This window comes from Rhinoderma darwinii, chromosome 12 (assembly GCF_050947455.1).
Source record: "Rhinoderma darwinii isolate aRhiDar2 chromosome 12, aRhiDar2.hap1, whole genome shotgun sequence".
Taxonomy (NCBI): domain Eukaryota; kingdom Metazoa; phylum Chordata; class Amphibia; order Anura; family Rhinodermatidae; genus Rhinoderma; species Rhinoderma darwinii.
The window spans coordinates 896,061-909,998 of NC_134698.1; the positions used below are offsets into that span (position 1 = coordinate 896,061).

The following is a 13,938-nucleotide window of genomic DNA, read 5'->3' on the forward strand; positions in this document are numbered from 1 at the left end:
TAGTATAGAGGAGCTCTCCTGCGTGGTGTAGTATAGAGGAGCTGTCTGTTCTCCTGCGTGGTGTAGTATAGAGGATCTGTCACCTCTCCCGCGTGGTGTAGTATAGAGGAGCTGTCAGCTCTCCTGTGTGGTGTAGTATAGAGGAGCTGTCAGTTCTCCTGTGTGGTGTAGTATAGAGGAGCTGTCAGCTCTCCTGTGTGGTGTAGTATAGAGGAGCTGTCAGTTCTCCTGTGTGGTGTAGTATAGAGGAGCTGTCAGTTCTCCTGTGTGGTGTAGTATAGAGGAGCTGTCAGTTCTCCTGTGTGGTGTAGTATAGAGGAGCTGTCCTGTGGGGTGTAGTATAGAAGATCTGTCAGTTCTCCTGTGTAGTGTAGTATAGAGGATCTGTCAGTTCTCCTGTGTGGTGTAGTATAGAGGAGCTGTCAGTTCTCCTGTGTGGTGTAGTATAGAGGAGCTGTCAGCTCTCCTGTGTGGTGTAGTATAGAGGAGCTGTCAGTTCTCCTGTGTGGTGTAGTATAGAGGAGCTGTCAGTTCTCCTGTGTGGTGTAGTATAGAGGAGCTGTCAGTTCTCCTGTGTGGTGTAGTATAGAGGAGCTGTCAGTTCTCCTGTGTGGTGTAGTATAGAGGAGATGTCGGCTCTCCTGTGTGTAGTATAGAGGAGATGTCGGCTCTGCTATGCGGTGTAGTAGAGAGGAGCTGTCCGCCTTCCTGACATGTCTATTTTAGTAAATAATTGCATTCCCCATCTAAGAACTATTCTGGAGGACATTATCATATAACTCTCCCTTGTACCGATCCTGTTATTCCTCCTAGAAGCGTATGAACAAACAGACAACTATGGGTGTCAGATTATAGAGATGTCCCACTGACCAGGGGAATGGTAACATCCAGTTTTCAGTTTATTCATACATTTGCAGGAGGATTAACAGAGGAACAGCAGCACACAGTTCTGAGAAAACGTTATCCAGCTTTGTTATTTTATGGAAAATGCAAACAGACGTGAGAGGCGACAGATCCTCCACACTACACCACATGGAGAGCCGGCAAGTCCTGTATAACAGTCCAGGTGGTGGAGCTGCCGCCTGCGGGGGTCTTACCTGCACCGTCCTGTACTGTTGTGGGAATCTTCTCCTAAAAACAAAGCACACCCACCGTTCACCACAGTAAATAACGCCCCCCCCCCCCCCCGTCCATCAGGCTTCTCTCTACAGCCCCCCGTCCATCAGGCTTCTCTCTACAGCCCCCCGATCCATCGGGCTTCTCTCTACAGCCCCCCGATCCATCGGGCTTCTCTCTACATCCCCCCATCCATCGGGCTTTTCTCTACAGCCCCGCCCCCCCGTCCATCAGGCTTCTCTCTACAGCCCCCCCCCATCCATCCGGCTTCTCTCTACAGCCCCCCCATCCATCAGGCTTCTCTCTACAGCCCCCCCCATCCATCAGGCTTCTCTCTACAGCCCCCCCATCCATCAGGCTTCTCTCTACAGCCCCCCCCATCCATCAGGCTTCTCTACAGCCCCCCTCGTCCATCAGGCTTCTCTCTACAGCCCCCCTCGTCCATCAGGCTTCTCTCTACAGCCCCCCTCGTCCATCAGGCTTCTCTCTACAGCCCCCTCGTCCATCAGGCTTCTCTCTACAGCCCCCCTCGTCCATCAGGCTTCTCTCTACAGCCCCCCTCGTCCATCAGGCTTCTCTCTACAGCCCCCCTCGTCCATCAGGCTTCTCTCTACAGCCCCCCTCGTCCATCAGGCTTCTCTCTACAGCCCCCCCGTCCATCAGGCTTCTCTCTACAGCCCCCCGTCCATCAGGCTTCTCTCTACAGCCCCCCCCATAAACCAGAAGGCTTCTCTCTACAGCCCCCCACATCCATCAGGCTTCTCTCTACAGCCCTCCCCATCCATCAGGCTTCTCTCTACAGCCCCCCCCCCCCATCCATCAGGCTTCTCTCTACAGCCCTCGTCCATCCATCAGGCTTCTCTCTACAGCCCCCCCCCATCCATCAGGCTTCTCTCTACAGCCCCCCCCCCATCCATCAGGCTTCTCTCTACAGCCCCCCCCATCCATCAGGCTTCTCTCTACAGCCCCCCGTCCATCCATCAGGCTTCTCTCTACAGCCCCCCGTCCATCCATCAGGCTTCTCTCTACAGCCCCCCGTCCATCCATCAGGCTTCTCTCTACAGCCCTCGTCCATCCATCAGGCTTCTCTCTAGAGCCCCCCCCATCCATCAGGCTTCTCTCTACAGCCCCCCCCCCATCCATCAGGCTTCTCTCTACAGCCCCCCCATCCATCAGGCTTCTCTCTACAGCCCCCCGTCCATCCATCAGGCTTCTCTCTACAGCCCCCCGTCCATCCATCAGGCTTCTCTCTACAGCCCCCCGTCCATCCATCAGGCTTCTCTCTACAGCCCCCCGTCCATCCATCAGGCTTCTCTCTACAGCCCCCCGTCCATCCATCAGGCTTCTCTCTACAGCCCCCCGTCCATCCATCAGGCTTCTCTCTACAGCCCTCCGTCCATCGGGCTTCTCTCTACAGCCCCCCCCATCCATCGGGCTTCTCTCTACAGCCCCCCCCATCCATCGGGCTTCTCTCTACAGCCCCCCCATCCATCGGGCTTCTCTCTACAGCCCCCCCCCATCCATCGGGCTTCTCTCTACAGCCCCCCCCCATCCATCGGGCTTCTCTCTACAGCCCCCCCCCCCATCCATCGGGCTTCTCTCTACAGCCCCTCGTCCATCAGGCTTCTCTCTACTGCCACCACCCAGTTACTTTCCTGCGCAGCTTCCGGTCAATCAATCACATACACTAGAGAAAGTTAATACAGTTTATTAGAAAAAAAAAAAGCATTAAAAATGGAGGTCTCCCGCGCCCGTGTTCACGGAGATCTAGACACCGGCTCTCCATAAACCACTAGTGTTTCTCTTCTTATAAAAGCCCCCTCTGCTCCGACAATACCAAGACCACAGAGACCTGCTCCCCCCGCTGTAGTGAGGGGCCCCGGAGCCCATTACATTATATATGGGAGGGGGGGGGGCACACGTGTATAAACACAAGAATCAACTATACAAAAAATAAAAGTCAGTGCCCGGAGGTTTTGTGGGTTGTGGTAGAGAAGGGTCTGTACAGGGCACGGACGGGTCACATACAGAGGTTTATTCAGCTCAGTACACGGCCGGGGCGTAATAAACAGAAGGCTTTATATATATATTATATAAAAAAATTCACATCTTCACCTAATAAAAACACAGAATCACCTCGTGCCTGCCTTTATTCTGCATTTCAATATATACAAGCTATAGATTTAGTAATGTACACAGAGGTCCTACTGACTGCTGGTTACTAGGCCAGAACCAGCCGCCCCGAGGGAGAACGGAGAGTCTAAAAGAAAACTAAATCAAATAAAAACCTGGACTGAGCGCACAAGAGAGCGCTGCTCCGGAGGTCGTAATGAAGGTGACAGCGTCCGGCGTAACCTCTCCGCAGAGAATCTTATACACGATTTATGGTTGAGGATTAATGCAGGAGGGAGGCACCTGGTAAGCCGCTACATCCTGGGGTCTTCATCTACAGGAGGGGCAGCAGCCCTGGGAAGGGGTGGACCAGGAGGAATAAAGTCATCCCCTCCCCCTCAGGAAAGAGATTATGAATACCATGAACGTGGTTGTATGAAGTCCGGAATATTAACAGGAGGAGGAATGGTCGCCCGCGGGGGAGGGGTGTAGTGTCAGTCACATGCTTTATAGATCAGTCTCATCAAAGCCGTAGAATGATTCCGGGTCACTGTCCCCCTCAAAGAGCCGGTGCAGGAGGTCGGGGTCGGCGCACTCCTCGGGCAGGCTGTCGTCTGTATCGTCGTCCTGGTTTAGGTTGAGCTGGCCCTCCAGTAGGTCAATGAGCTCCTCTTGCATTTGGGCATTCCGTTTGCTTGTATTGGCGGTGCCATCGGGTCCCGGCAGGACACTGGCCACCAGGAAGGATTGCTGGACCAGTTCCGGGTGTTCACTTATCACCGCGAGGACCTCCGCCAGCCAGCGCACCACCAGCTGCAGTAACATCTCCGCTCCGCAGCTCTCCTCGGCCGTGTCCCGGGCCCGGTCCCTCCACTTGTTGTGTAGGAAGTTGGTAATGACTCTCCTGATACAGACAGACAGAGGTTGGATCTTGGAGCTGCAACCGGCAGGAACTACGGCGGGCAGCGTGCAGCTGGCGCTGAGGAGGGCGAGCACCGCTTCTGAAAGGTGGGACCGGTGACAGTCTAGTACGGCCATACCTTTGTTATTCGGACCATCCACGTGCTTCTGCCAGACCACGGATGACCACAGCTCCATGACTTCATCATCATTAAAACCATCTTCTCGAGTTTCTAGCCGGATTGACTCGGGGACATTTTCGCCGCTCTTGGCGCTGCCTCGACAGCACACCAGTGTAGGTAACAGGCTGCCGTCAGCCAAGATGGTCAGCACCACGTCACACCACGGCTCGCCCGTCCCCCGCAGTTTGAAATGCACTCTCTTTCCGCTCGTCGCTGCTCAGCAAGTCCAGGTCAAGAAAAAGTGACATTTCATCTACCGCAGCGATCATGGACAGCGGGAGATCCTGGCTGTGGATCTGCCGCTGCACAAAACTAATAAAGGTTTGGGCATTGTCCTCCATTGCCTTGGGCAGCCGGTTGGCCACAGCAACTTTATCGTGCGTGCTTAAATTGTGCCGCAGCATGAACCGCACTGCCCATTCATAGGAGATCTTGAAACCTCCTTCCAGGGAGCGCCCAATTTTGGTGGCCTTCTGGAAGAGCGTCTCCTCATTGACCGGCTGCTGCTGCTCTCGCTGGGTCAGCACCCACTCCGCCAGCTTCTCCTCCGCTTCAGTGCCCAGATATTTGCCCTCGGACAGGTGGTCCTGGTCTCTGCCTGGAACCTCTGCAGCCATTGTCGGATGTGTCGCGGGGCGTTGTAGAAGTGATCGGCCGCCTGTTGGACGCTGCAGCACAAGGCAAACAGCACCATGCGCAGCTTCTTCACACTCAGCAGCTCGTCCTCAGCGACTCTAGCTTCTTCGTCCTCCGCGGCTCCAGCTTCTTCGTCCTCCGCGGCTCCAGCTTCTTCGTCCTCCGCGGCTCCAGCTTCTTCGTCCTCCGCGGCTCCAGCTTCTCCGTCCTCCGCCGGATCCAGCTCCTCCACATCCATTCTCTGCTCCGTCTCCTCCTCTGGACTGGGGGGCTCCGGGACAGGCGACGCTTTCTCCGGCTCATCGTCCTTCATCTCACTTTCTTCTACAATCTCTGGACTGGCCCGATCAGGAATCTCCTCTCGAGGTCCCAAAACCCTACAAACGGGTGAAGGAGGAAAAAGTGGATTAAAAAGGATAAAACCGGCCACACAATTCAATGTCATTAAAGGACCAGCACGGATCAAATGTCGGGATTCACAGAAGCCACAGATAATTACCATGAAATATCGGATGAGGTAGAATCTGTGGAGACAAGAAGAGCCGTGTTATATTATATCTTTACATTACTAAGACTCATATACAGGAGGAAATCTTCCATACTTCTGTAGGGGGACACCATGAAGGGGAAACTATGAAGGGGACACTATGAAGGGGGCACTATGAAGGGGGCACTATGAAGGGGGCACTTTGAAGGGGGCACTTACTTGTGCACACAACAGAAGTAAAGTCGTGTGAGAGGTTGAAAACCAGATGTTTGGCCATGGCGTCGCCAAGCCGCGTGACAAAGGGGCAGGAGGAGCACGTCAGCACCATCTCGTCACTGTAGAGGGAAGATCAGAATCAGCCGTGGGCAGGTCAATCCCTCCGGACCCCTGACCCACGGTCACACCACTCACCTGGGCGTACAGATGCTAAACAGCGACTGGTACTTGGGACTCTTCCGTGGCACGTGGTTGCTGAATAATTAGAGAATGAGGTTATCATCCACCACGGACCACACCACCCTGCCGTCATTACCGCATTGTAACACTAGTAAACAGCAGCACAGAGGAATACCCCTATACCCACAATCCTGCACACAGTGTTGTCCACTCACTTGATCATGTGATTGGCGTAGGCGCGGGAGCAGCAGGTGCCGTAGCGGCAGAGAGAGCAGTGCACGTAGGTGGGGAAGTGATTATGGAAATCGGGGATGTTGAAGCTGCACTCCAGGCACGTCTGCTTCCCCGGAGTCACCCTGCGAAGGACAAATAGGAAACAACGTGTTAACGTCCAATCAGCTGCCAGCATGTGGGCAACCGTCTGCCGGGAAACAAGCAGGATGGATAATATAAGGACAGAAGTCCCGCGGACCGCAGGTCACCGGCCCACTGATTGGCTTGTGCCGCACATAGTGAACCGTTAGATAAGGAGATGAGCGGCCGTAGCCGAGTGACCCCATCATTGTAACCTCCGGGGACCGGACGCCTGCACTAGACTCGTGTTCACCTCGGGACTGACCGTTTTGTGGTGTCTTCAGTTTCCATGGAATCTGTAGACGGGGCAAGAGAGTTGGGGGTCACGTCTGGCAGAGGGAGCGAGGGGGTGTCCGAGGACAGAGGAAGGGTCCGTGGAGGCGCTCGGGAGGCTCGGATGGTCACCTGCGGGGAGACAATAGACAGGTTATATCCTGGCAGGAGGTGCGGGGGCTCCATGACATCACTATGGGCACCTGTGTGGCTCACCTTGGTGCCGGGCTTCAGACCCTCCAGCTGACGAGGTTTGCGGAAGGTTTTGTGGTGTTGTAACTTGTGTTCAATCTTGTCTTTCGCGAAAAGAAACTGTAGCCGGCATTTATTGCAGTGGTAGACGCTCTTCTTCTTATCCAGAGGTGGGGTGAAGAGACCATCACACAAAACATTAATGGTGTAAGAACCGCCGGGCCGCAGTACAAGCATAGAAGCGCCGATCACACAACACGGAGGAGAACGTCGGTCAGACGCTCCTCAGGACATAAGGGAGTGATGGTCACAGGAGAACCGGCCCCATGACAACACTTCCTGTTACGTTCCGAGTGATCAGCTGGACATTGTGTGGAGCCAAGTAACCAATCAGACGGATGTGCACGTGGACCGAACTGACCAACAGATCCATCCGGCTCCACACAAGTGGGGAGATTGTGGAAAGTGGCGTAGTTGCCGGTAGCAACACGGGTTTTTTAGGCCTTTTTGTAAATAAAAGAAGCAATGTGATTGGTTGCTATGAGCGACTCCTCCACCAGTTTTGATGAATCTCCCCTAATGTCTGCGTGACGACAGAAGATTTTTGGGCGGTAACACCAGAAGACGCATTCTCCTCCCCATTACATGTGGGATTCCCCTCTGGACGGGTCTATGCGGAGAACGTATAACGGGAATCAGACAGAACGGCCTTACCTGGTGCCGAATGAAGTGCTGCTGGAAGGCGTTCCCGTTCTTAAACACCTTCAGACAATAAACGCACAGGAGGTGCCGCGTGTCCTCGTGATTCAGCCGGAAATGCGTGTCCACCTCCGCGTAGATGGAGGAGCGGTAAGAACACACCTGGAGGAAGAAGAGTCCGTCACATGGGGGAGAGTCCTGCACCGGGGCAGGTGACGGGACTCCAGCATGGCACATACCTGGCACACGTACGGCATTTCCCCGGGTTTGTGGGTGTCTTTCATATGTTGCAGGAAGAGCGGCTCACTGTCAAACGCCCACTCACAAATCTTACACTTTGCTGCAAATAAAAACATAAAATCAGCCCATAATCCTGAGAGGAGCCGCGCTGCGACCACCACTGCCCCCGCCACCGCCGCCTCCACCACCGCCGCCTCCGCCGCCTTCACCACTGCGACCACCACCGCCGCCTCCACCACCGCCGCCTTCACCACTGCGACCACCACCGCCGCCTCCACCACCACTGCCTCCGCCACCACCACCGCCGCCTTCACCACTGCGACCACCACCGCCGCCTCCACCACCGCCGCCTCCACCACCACTGCCGCCACCTCCACCACCACTGCCTCCGCCTTCACCACCGCCGCCTTCACCACCGCGACCACCACCGCCGCCTCCACCACCGCGACCACCACCGCCGCCTCCACCACCACTGCCACCACCTCCACCACCACTGCCTCCGCCTTCACCACCGCCGCCTTCACCACTGCGACCACCACCGCCGCCTCCACCACCACTGCCGCCACCTCCACCACCACTGCCACCACCGCTGCCTCCACCACCACCACCACCACTGCCTCCGCCTTCACCACCGCCGCCTTCACCACTGCGACCACCACCGCCGCCTCCACCACCACTGCCGCCACCGCCTTCACCACTGCGACCACCACTGCCTCCGCCGCCACCACCACTGCCTCCACCGCCTCCACCACCACCACCACTGCCTCCACCACCACCACCACCACCACCACCACCACCACCACCACCACCACCACCACCACCACCACGACCACCGCCTCCACCACCACTGCCTCCGCCACCACCACCACTGCCTCCACCGCCACCGCCTCCACCGACAGTGCCTCCACGACGGAAGGACATACCATATATGGGCAGACAGCCCGGGGTCCACTAAGTACAACAGGGCTTTCTGACCATATTTCCTGTTAGGGCGTACTTAGGTCCGTCCTAACAACTGCCTGTGTACTATCAGTATATAGATATATGCCTGTGTACTATCAGTATATAGATATATGCCTGTGTGCTATCAGTATATAGATATATGCCTGTGTGCTATCAGTATATAGATATATGCCTGTGTACTATCAGTATATAGATATATGCCTGTGTACTATCAGTATATAGATATATGCCTGTGTACTATCAGTATATAGATATATGCCTGTGTACTATCAGTATATAGATATATATGCCTGTGTACTATCAGTGTATAGATATATGCCTGTGTACTATCAGTATATAGATATATGCCTGTGTACTATCAGTATATAGATATATGCCTGTGTGCTATCAGTATATAGATATATGCCTGTGTACTATCAGTATATAGATATATGCCTGTGTACTATCAGTATATAGATATATGCCTGTGTACTATCAGTATATAGATATATGCCTGTGTACTATCAGTATATAGATATATGCCTGTGTACTATCAGTATATAGATATATGCCTGTGTACTATCAGTATATAGATATATGCCTGTGTACTATCAGTATATAGATGTATGCCTGTGTACTATCAGTATATAGATATATGCCTGTGTACTATCAGTGTATAGATATATGCCTGTGTGCTATCAGTATATAGATATATGCCTGTGTGCTATCAGTATATAGATGTATGCCTGTGTGCTATCAGTATATAGATATATGCCTGTGTGCTATCAGTATATAGATATATGCCTGTGTACTATCAGTATATAGATATATGCCTGTGTACTATCAGTATATAGATATATGCCTGTGTACTATCAGTATATAGATATATGCCTGTGTGCTATCAGTATATAGATATATGCCTGTGTGCTATCAGTATATAGATATATGCCTGTGTACTATCAGTATATAGATATATGCCTGTGTACTATCAGTATATAGATATATGCCTGTGTACTATCAGTATATAGATATATGCCTGTGTACTATCAGTATATAGATATATGCCTGTGTACTATCAGTATATAGATATATGTCTGTGTACTATCAGTATATAGATATATGCCTGTGTGCTATCAGTATATAGATATATGCCTGTGTGCTATCAGTATATAGATGTATGCCTGTGTACTATCAGTATATAGATGTATGCCTGTGTCCTATCAGTATATAGATATATGCCTGTGTGCTATCAGTATATAGATATATGCCTGTGTGCTATCAGTATATAGATGTATGCCTGTGTACTATCAGTATATAGATATATATGCCTGTGTGCTATCAGTATATAGATGTATGCCTGTGTACTATCAGTATATAGATATATGCCTGTGTACTATCAGTATATAGATATATGCCTGTGTGCTATCAGTATATAGATGTATGCCTGTGTGCTATCAGTATATAGATATATGCCTGTGTACTATCAGTATATAGATGTATACCTGTGTACTATCAGTATATAGATATATGCCTGTGTGCTATCAGTATATAGATATATGCCTGTGTGCTATCAGTATATAGATATATATGCCTGTGTGCTATCAGTATATAGATGTATGCCTGTGTACTATCAGTATATAGATATATGCCTGTGTACTATCAGTATATAGTTATATGCCTGTGTGCTATCAGTATATAGATATATGCCTGTGTACTATCAGTATATAGATATATGCCTGTGTACTATCAGTATATAGATATATGCCTGTGTGCTATCAGTATATAGATATATGCCTGTGTGCTATCAGTATATAGATATATGCCTGTGTACTATCAGTATATAGATATATGCCTGTGTACTATCAGTATATAGATGTATGCCTGTGTGCTATCAGTATATAGATATATGCCTGTGTACTATCAGTATATAGATATATGCCTGTGTACTATCAGTATATAGATATATGCCTGTGTGCTATCAGTATATAGATATATGCCTGTGTACTATCAGTGTATAGATATATGCCTGTGTACTATCAGTATATAGATGTATGCCTGTGTGCTATCAGTATATAGATATATGCCTGTGTACTATCAGTATATAGATATATGCCTGTGTACTATCAGTATATAGATATATGCCTGTGTACTATCAGTATATAGATATATGCCTGTGTACTATCAGTATATAGATATATGCCTGTGTACTATCAGTATATAGATATATGCCTGTGTGCTATCAGTATATAGATATATGCCTGTGTGCTATCAGTATATAGATATATGCCTGTGTACTATCAGTATATAGATATATGCCTGTGTACTATCAGTATATAGATATATGCCTGTGTGCTATCAGTATATAGATATATGCCTGTGTGCTATCAGTATATAGATATATGCCTGTGTACTATCAGTATATAGATGTATACCTGTGTACTATCAGTATATAGATATATGCCTGTGTGCTATCAGTATATAGATATATGCCTGTGTGCTATCAGTATATAGATATATGCCTGTGTGCTATCAGTATATAGATGTATGCCTGTGTACTATCAGTGTATAGATATATGCCCGTGTACTATCAGTATATAGATATATGCCTGTGTACTATCAGTATATAGATATATGCCCGTGTGCTATCAGTATATAGATATATGCCGGTGTACTATCAGTATATAGATATATGCCTGTGTACTATCAGTATATAGATATATGCCTGTGTACTATCAGTATATAGATATATGCCTGTGTGCTATCAGTATATAGATGTATGCCTGTGTACTATCAGTATATAGATATATGCCTGTGTGCTATCAGTATATAGATGTATGCCTGTGTACTATCAGTGTATAGATATATGCCCGTGTACTATCAGTATATAGATATATGCCTGTGTACTATCAGTATATAGATATGTGCCTGTGTGCTATCAGTATATAGATATATGCCTGTGTGCTATCAGTATATAGATATATGCCTGTGTGCTATCAGTATATAGATGTATGCCTGTGTGCTATCAGTATATAGATATATGCCTGTGTACTATCAGTATATAGATATATGCCTGTGTACTATCAGTATATAGATATATGCCTGTGTGCTATCAGTATATAGATATATGCCGGTGTACTATCAGTATATAGATATATGCCTGTGTACTATCAGTATATAGATATATGCCTGTGTACGATCAGTATATAGATATATGCCTGTGTGCTATCAGTATATAGATATATGCCTGTGTGCTATCAGTATATAGATATATGCCTGTGTACTATCAGTATATAGATATATGCCTGTGTGCTATCAGTATATAGATATATGCCTGTGTACTATCAGTATATAGATATATGCCTGTGTGCTATCAGTATATAGATGTATACCTGTGTACTATCAGTATATAGATATATGCCTGTGTGCTATCAGTATATAGATGTATGCCTGTGTGCTATCAGTATATAGATATATGCCTGTGTGCTATCAGTATATAGATGTATGCCTGTGTGCTATCAGTATATAGATATATGCCTGTGTACTATCAGTATATAGATATATGCCTGTGTGCTATCAGTATATAGATATATGCCTGTGTACTATCAGTATATAGATATATGCCTGTGTGCTATCAGTATATAGATAGATGCCTGTGTGCTATCAGTATATAGATATATGCCTGTGTACTATCAGTATATAGATATATGCCTGTGTGCTATCAGTATATAGATATATGTCTGTGTACTATCAGTATATAGATATATGCCTGTGTGCTATCAGTATATAGATGTATGCCTGTGTGCTATCAGTATATAGATATATGCCTGTGTACTATCAGTATATAGATGTATGCCTGTGTGCTATCAGTATATAGATGTATGCCTGTGTGCTATCAGTATATAGATATATGCCTGTGTGCTATCAGTATATAGATATATGCCTGTGTGCTATCAGTATATAGATGTATGCCTGTGTACTATCAGTATATAGATATATGCCTGTGTGCTATCAGTATATAGATATATGCCTGTGTACTATCAGTATATAGATATATGCCTGTGTGCTATCAGTATATAGATATATGCCTGTGTGCTATCAGTATATAGATATGTGCCTGTGTACTATCAGTATATAGATATATGCCTGTGTACTATCAGTATATAGATGTATGCCTGTGTGCTATCAGTATATAGATATATGCCTGTGTGCTATCAGTATATAGATATATGCCTGTGTGCTATCAGTATATAGATATATGCCTGTGTGCTATCAGTATATAGATGTATGCCTGTGTGCTATCAGTATATAGATATATGCCTGTGTGCTATCAGTATATATATAGATGCCTGTGTGCTATCAGTATATAGATATATGCCTGTGTACTATCAGTATATAGATATATGCCTGTGTGCTATCAGTATATAGATATATGCCTGTGTGCTATCAGTATATAGATATATGCCTGTGTGCTATCAGTATATAGATATATGCCTGTGTACTATCAGTATATAGATATATGCCTGTGTACTATCAGTATATAGATGTATGCCTGTGTACTATCAGTATATAGATATATGCCTGTGTACTATCAGTATATAGATATATGCCTGTGTGCTATCAGTATATAGATATATGCCTGTGTGCTATCAGTATATAGATGTATGCCTGTGTGCTATCAGTATATAGATATATGCCTGTGTGCTATCAGTATATAGATATATGCCTGTGTGCTATCAGTATATATATAGATGCCTGTGTGCTATCAGTATATAGATGTATGCCTGTGTGCTATCAGTATATAGATGTATGCCTGTGTGCTATCAGTATATAGATATATGCCTGTGTACTATCAGTATATAGATATATGCCTGTGTGCTATCAGTATATAGATATATGCCTGTGTGCTATCAGTATATAGATATATGCCTGTGTACTATCAGTATATAGATATATGCCTGTGTGCTATCAGTATATAGATATATGCCTGTGTGCTATCAGTATATAGATGTATGCCTGTGTGCTATCAGTATATAGATATATGCCTGTGTGCTATCAGTATATAGATATATGCCTGTGTGCTATCAGTATATAGATATATGCCTGTGTGCTATCAGTATATATATAGATGCCTGTGTGCTATCAGTATATAGATGTATGCCTGTGTGCTATCAGTATATAGATATATGCCTGTGTGCTATCAGTATATAGATGTATGCCTGTGTACTATTAGTATATAGATATATGCCTGTGTACTATCAGTATATAGATATATGCCTGTGTACTATCAGTATATAGATATATGCCTGTGTACTATCAGTATATAGATATATGCCTGTGTATTATCAGTATATAGATATATGCCTGTGTACTATCAGTATATAGATATATGCCTGTGTACTATCAGTATAT

The 13,938-nt window shown here is 47.3% G+C and overlaps 1 protein-coding gene across 1 annotated transcript in view; it reads right to left on the bottom strand.

Annotated features, from left to right (window-relative positions):
* Positions 1 to 2,808: 2,808 nt before the first annotated feature.
* The window catches only part of POGZ (pogo transposable element derived with ZNF domain), a 28,439-nt gene continuing 17,309 nt past the window's right edge, over positions 2,809 to 13,938 (bottom strand). The window contains 11 exon segments of the mRNA XM_075844153.1: positions 2,809 to 4,488; positions 4,490 to 4,902; positions 4,905 to 5,323; positions 5,446 to 5,470; positions 5,653 to 5,768; positions 5,845 to 5,904; positions 6,045 to 6,185; positions 6,449 to 6,588; positions 6,673 to 6,807; positions 7,363 to 7,509; positions 7,587 to 7,687. Of these exon segments, the coding sequence (XP_075700268.1) occupies positions 3,736 to 4,488; positions 4,490 to 4,902; positions 4,905 to 5,323; positions 5,446 to 5,470; positions 5,653 to 5,768; positions 5,845 to 5,904; positions 6,045 to 6,185; positions 6,449 to 6,588; positions 6,673 to 6,807; positions 7,363 to 7,509; positions 7,587 to 7,687 (2,450 nt within the window). The 3' untranslated portion in view covers positions 2,809 to 3,735.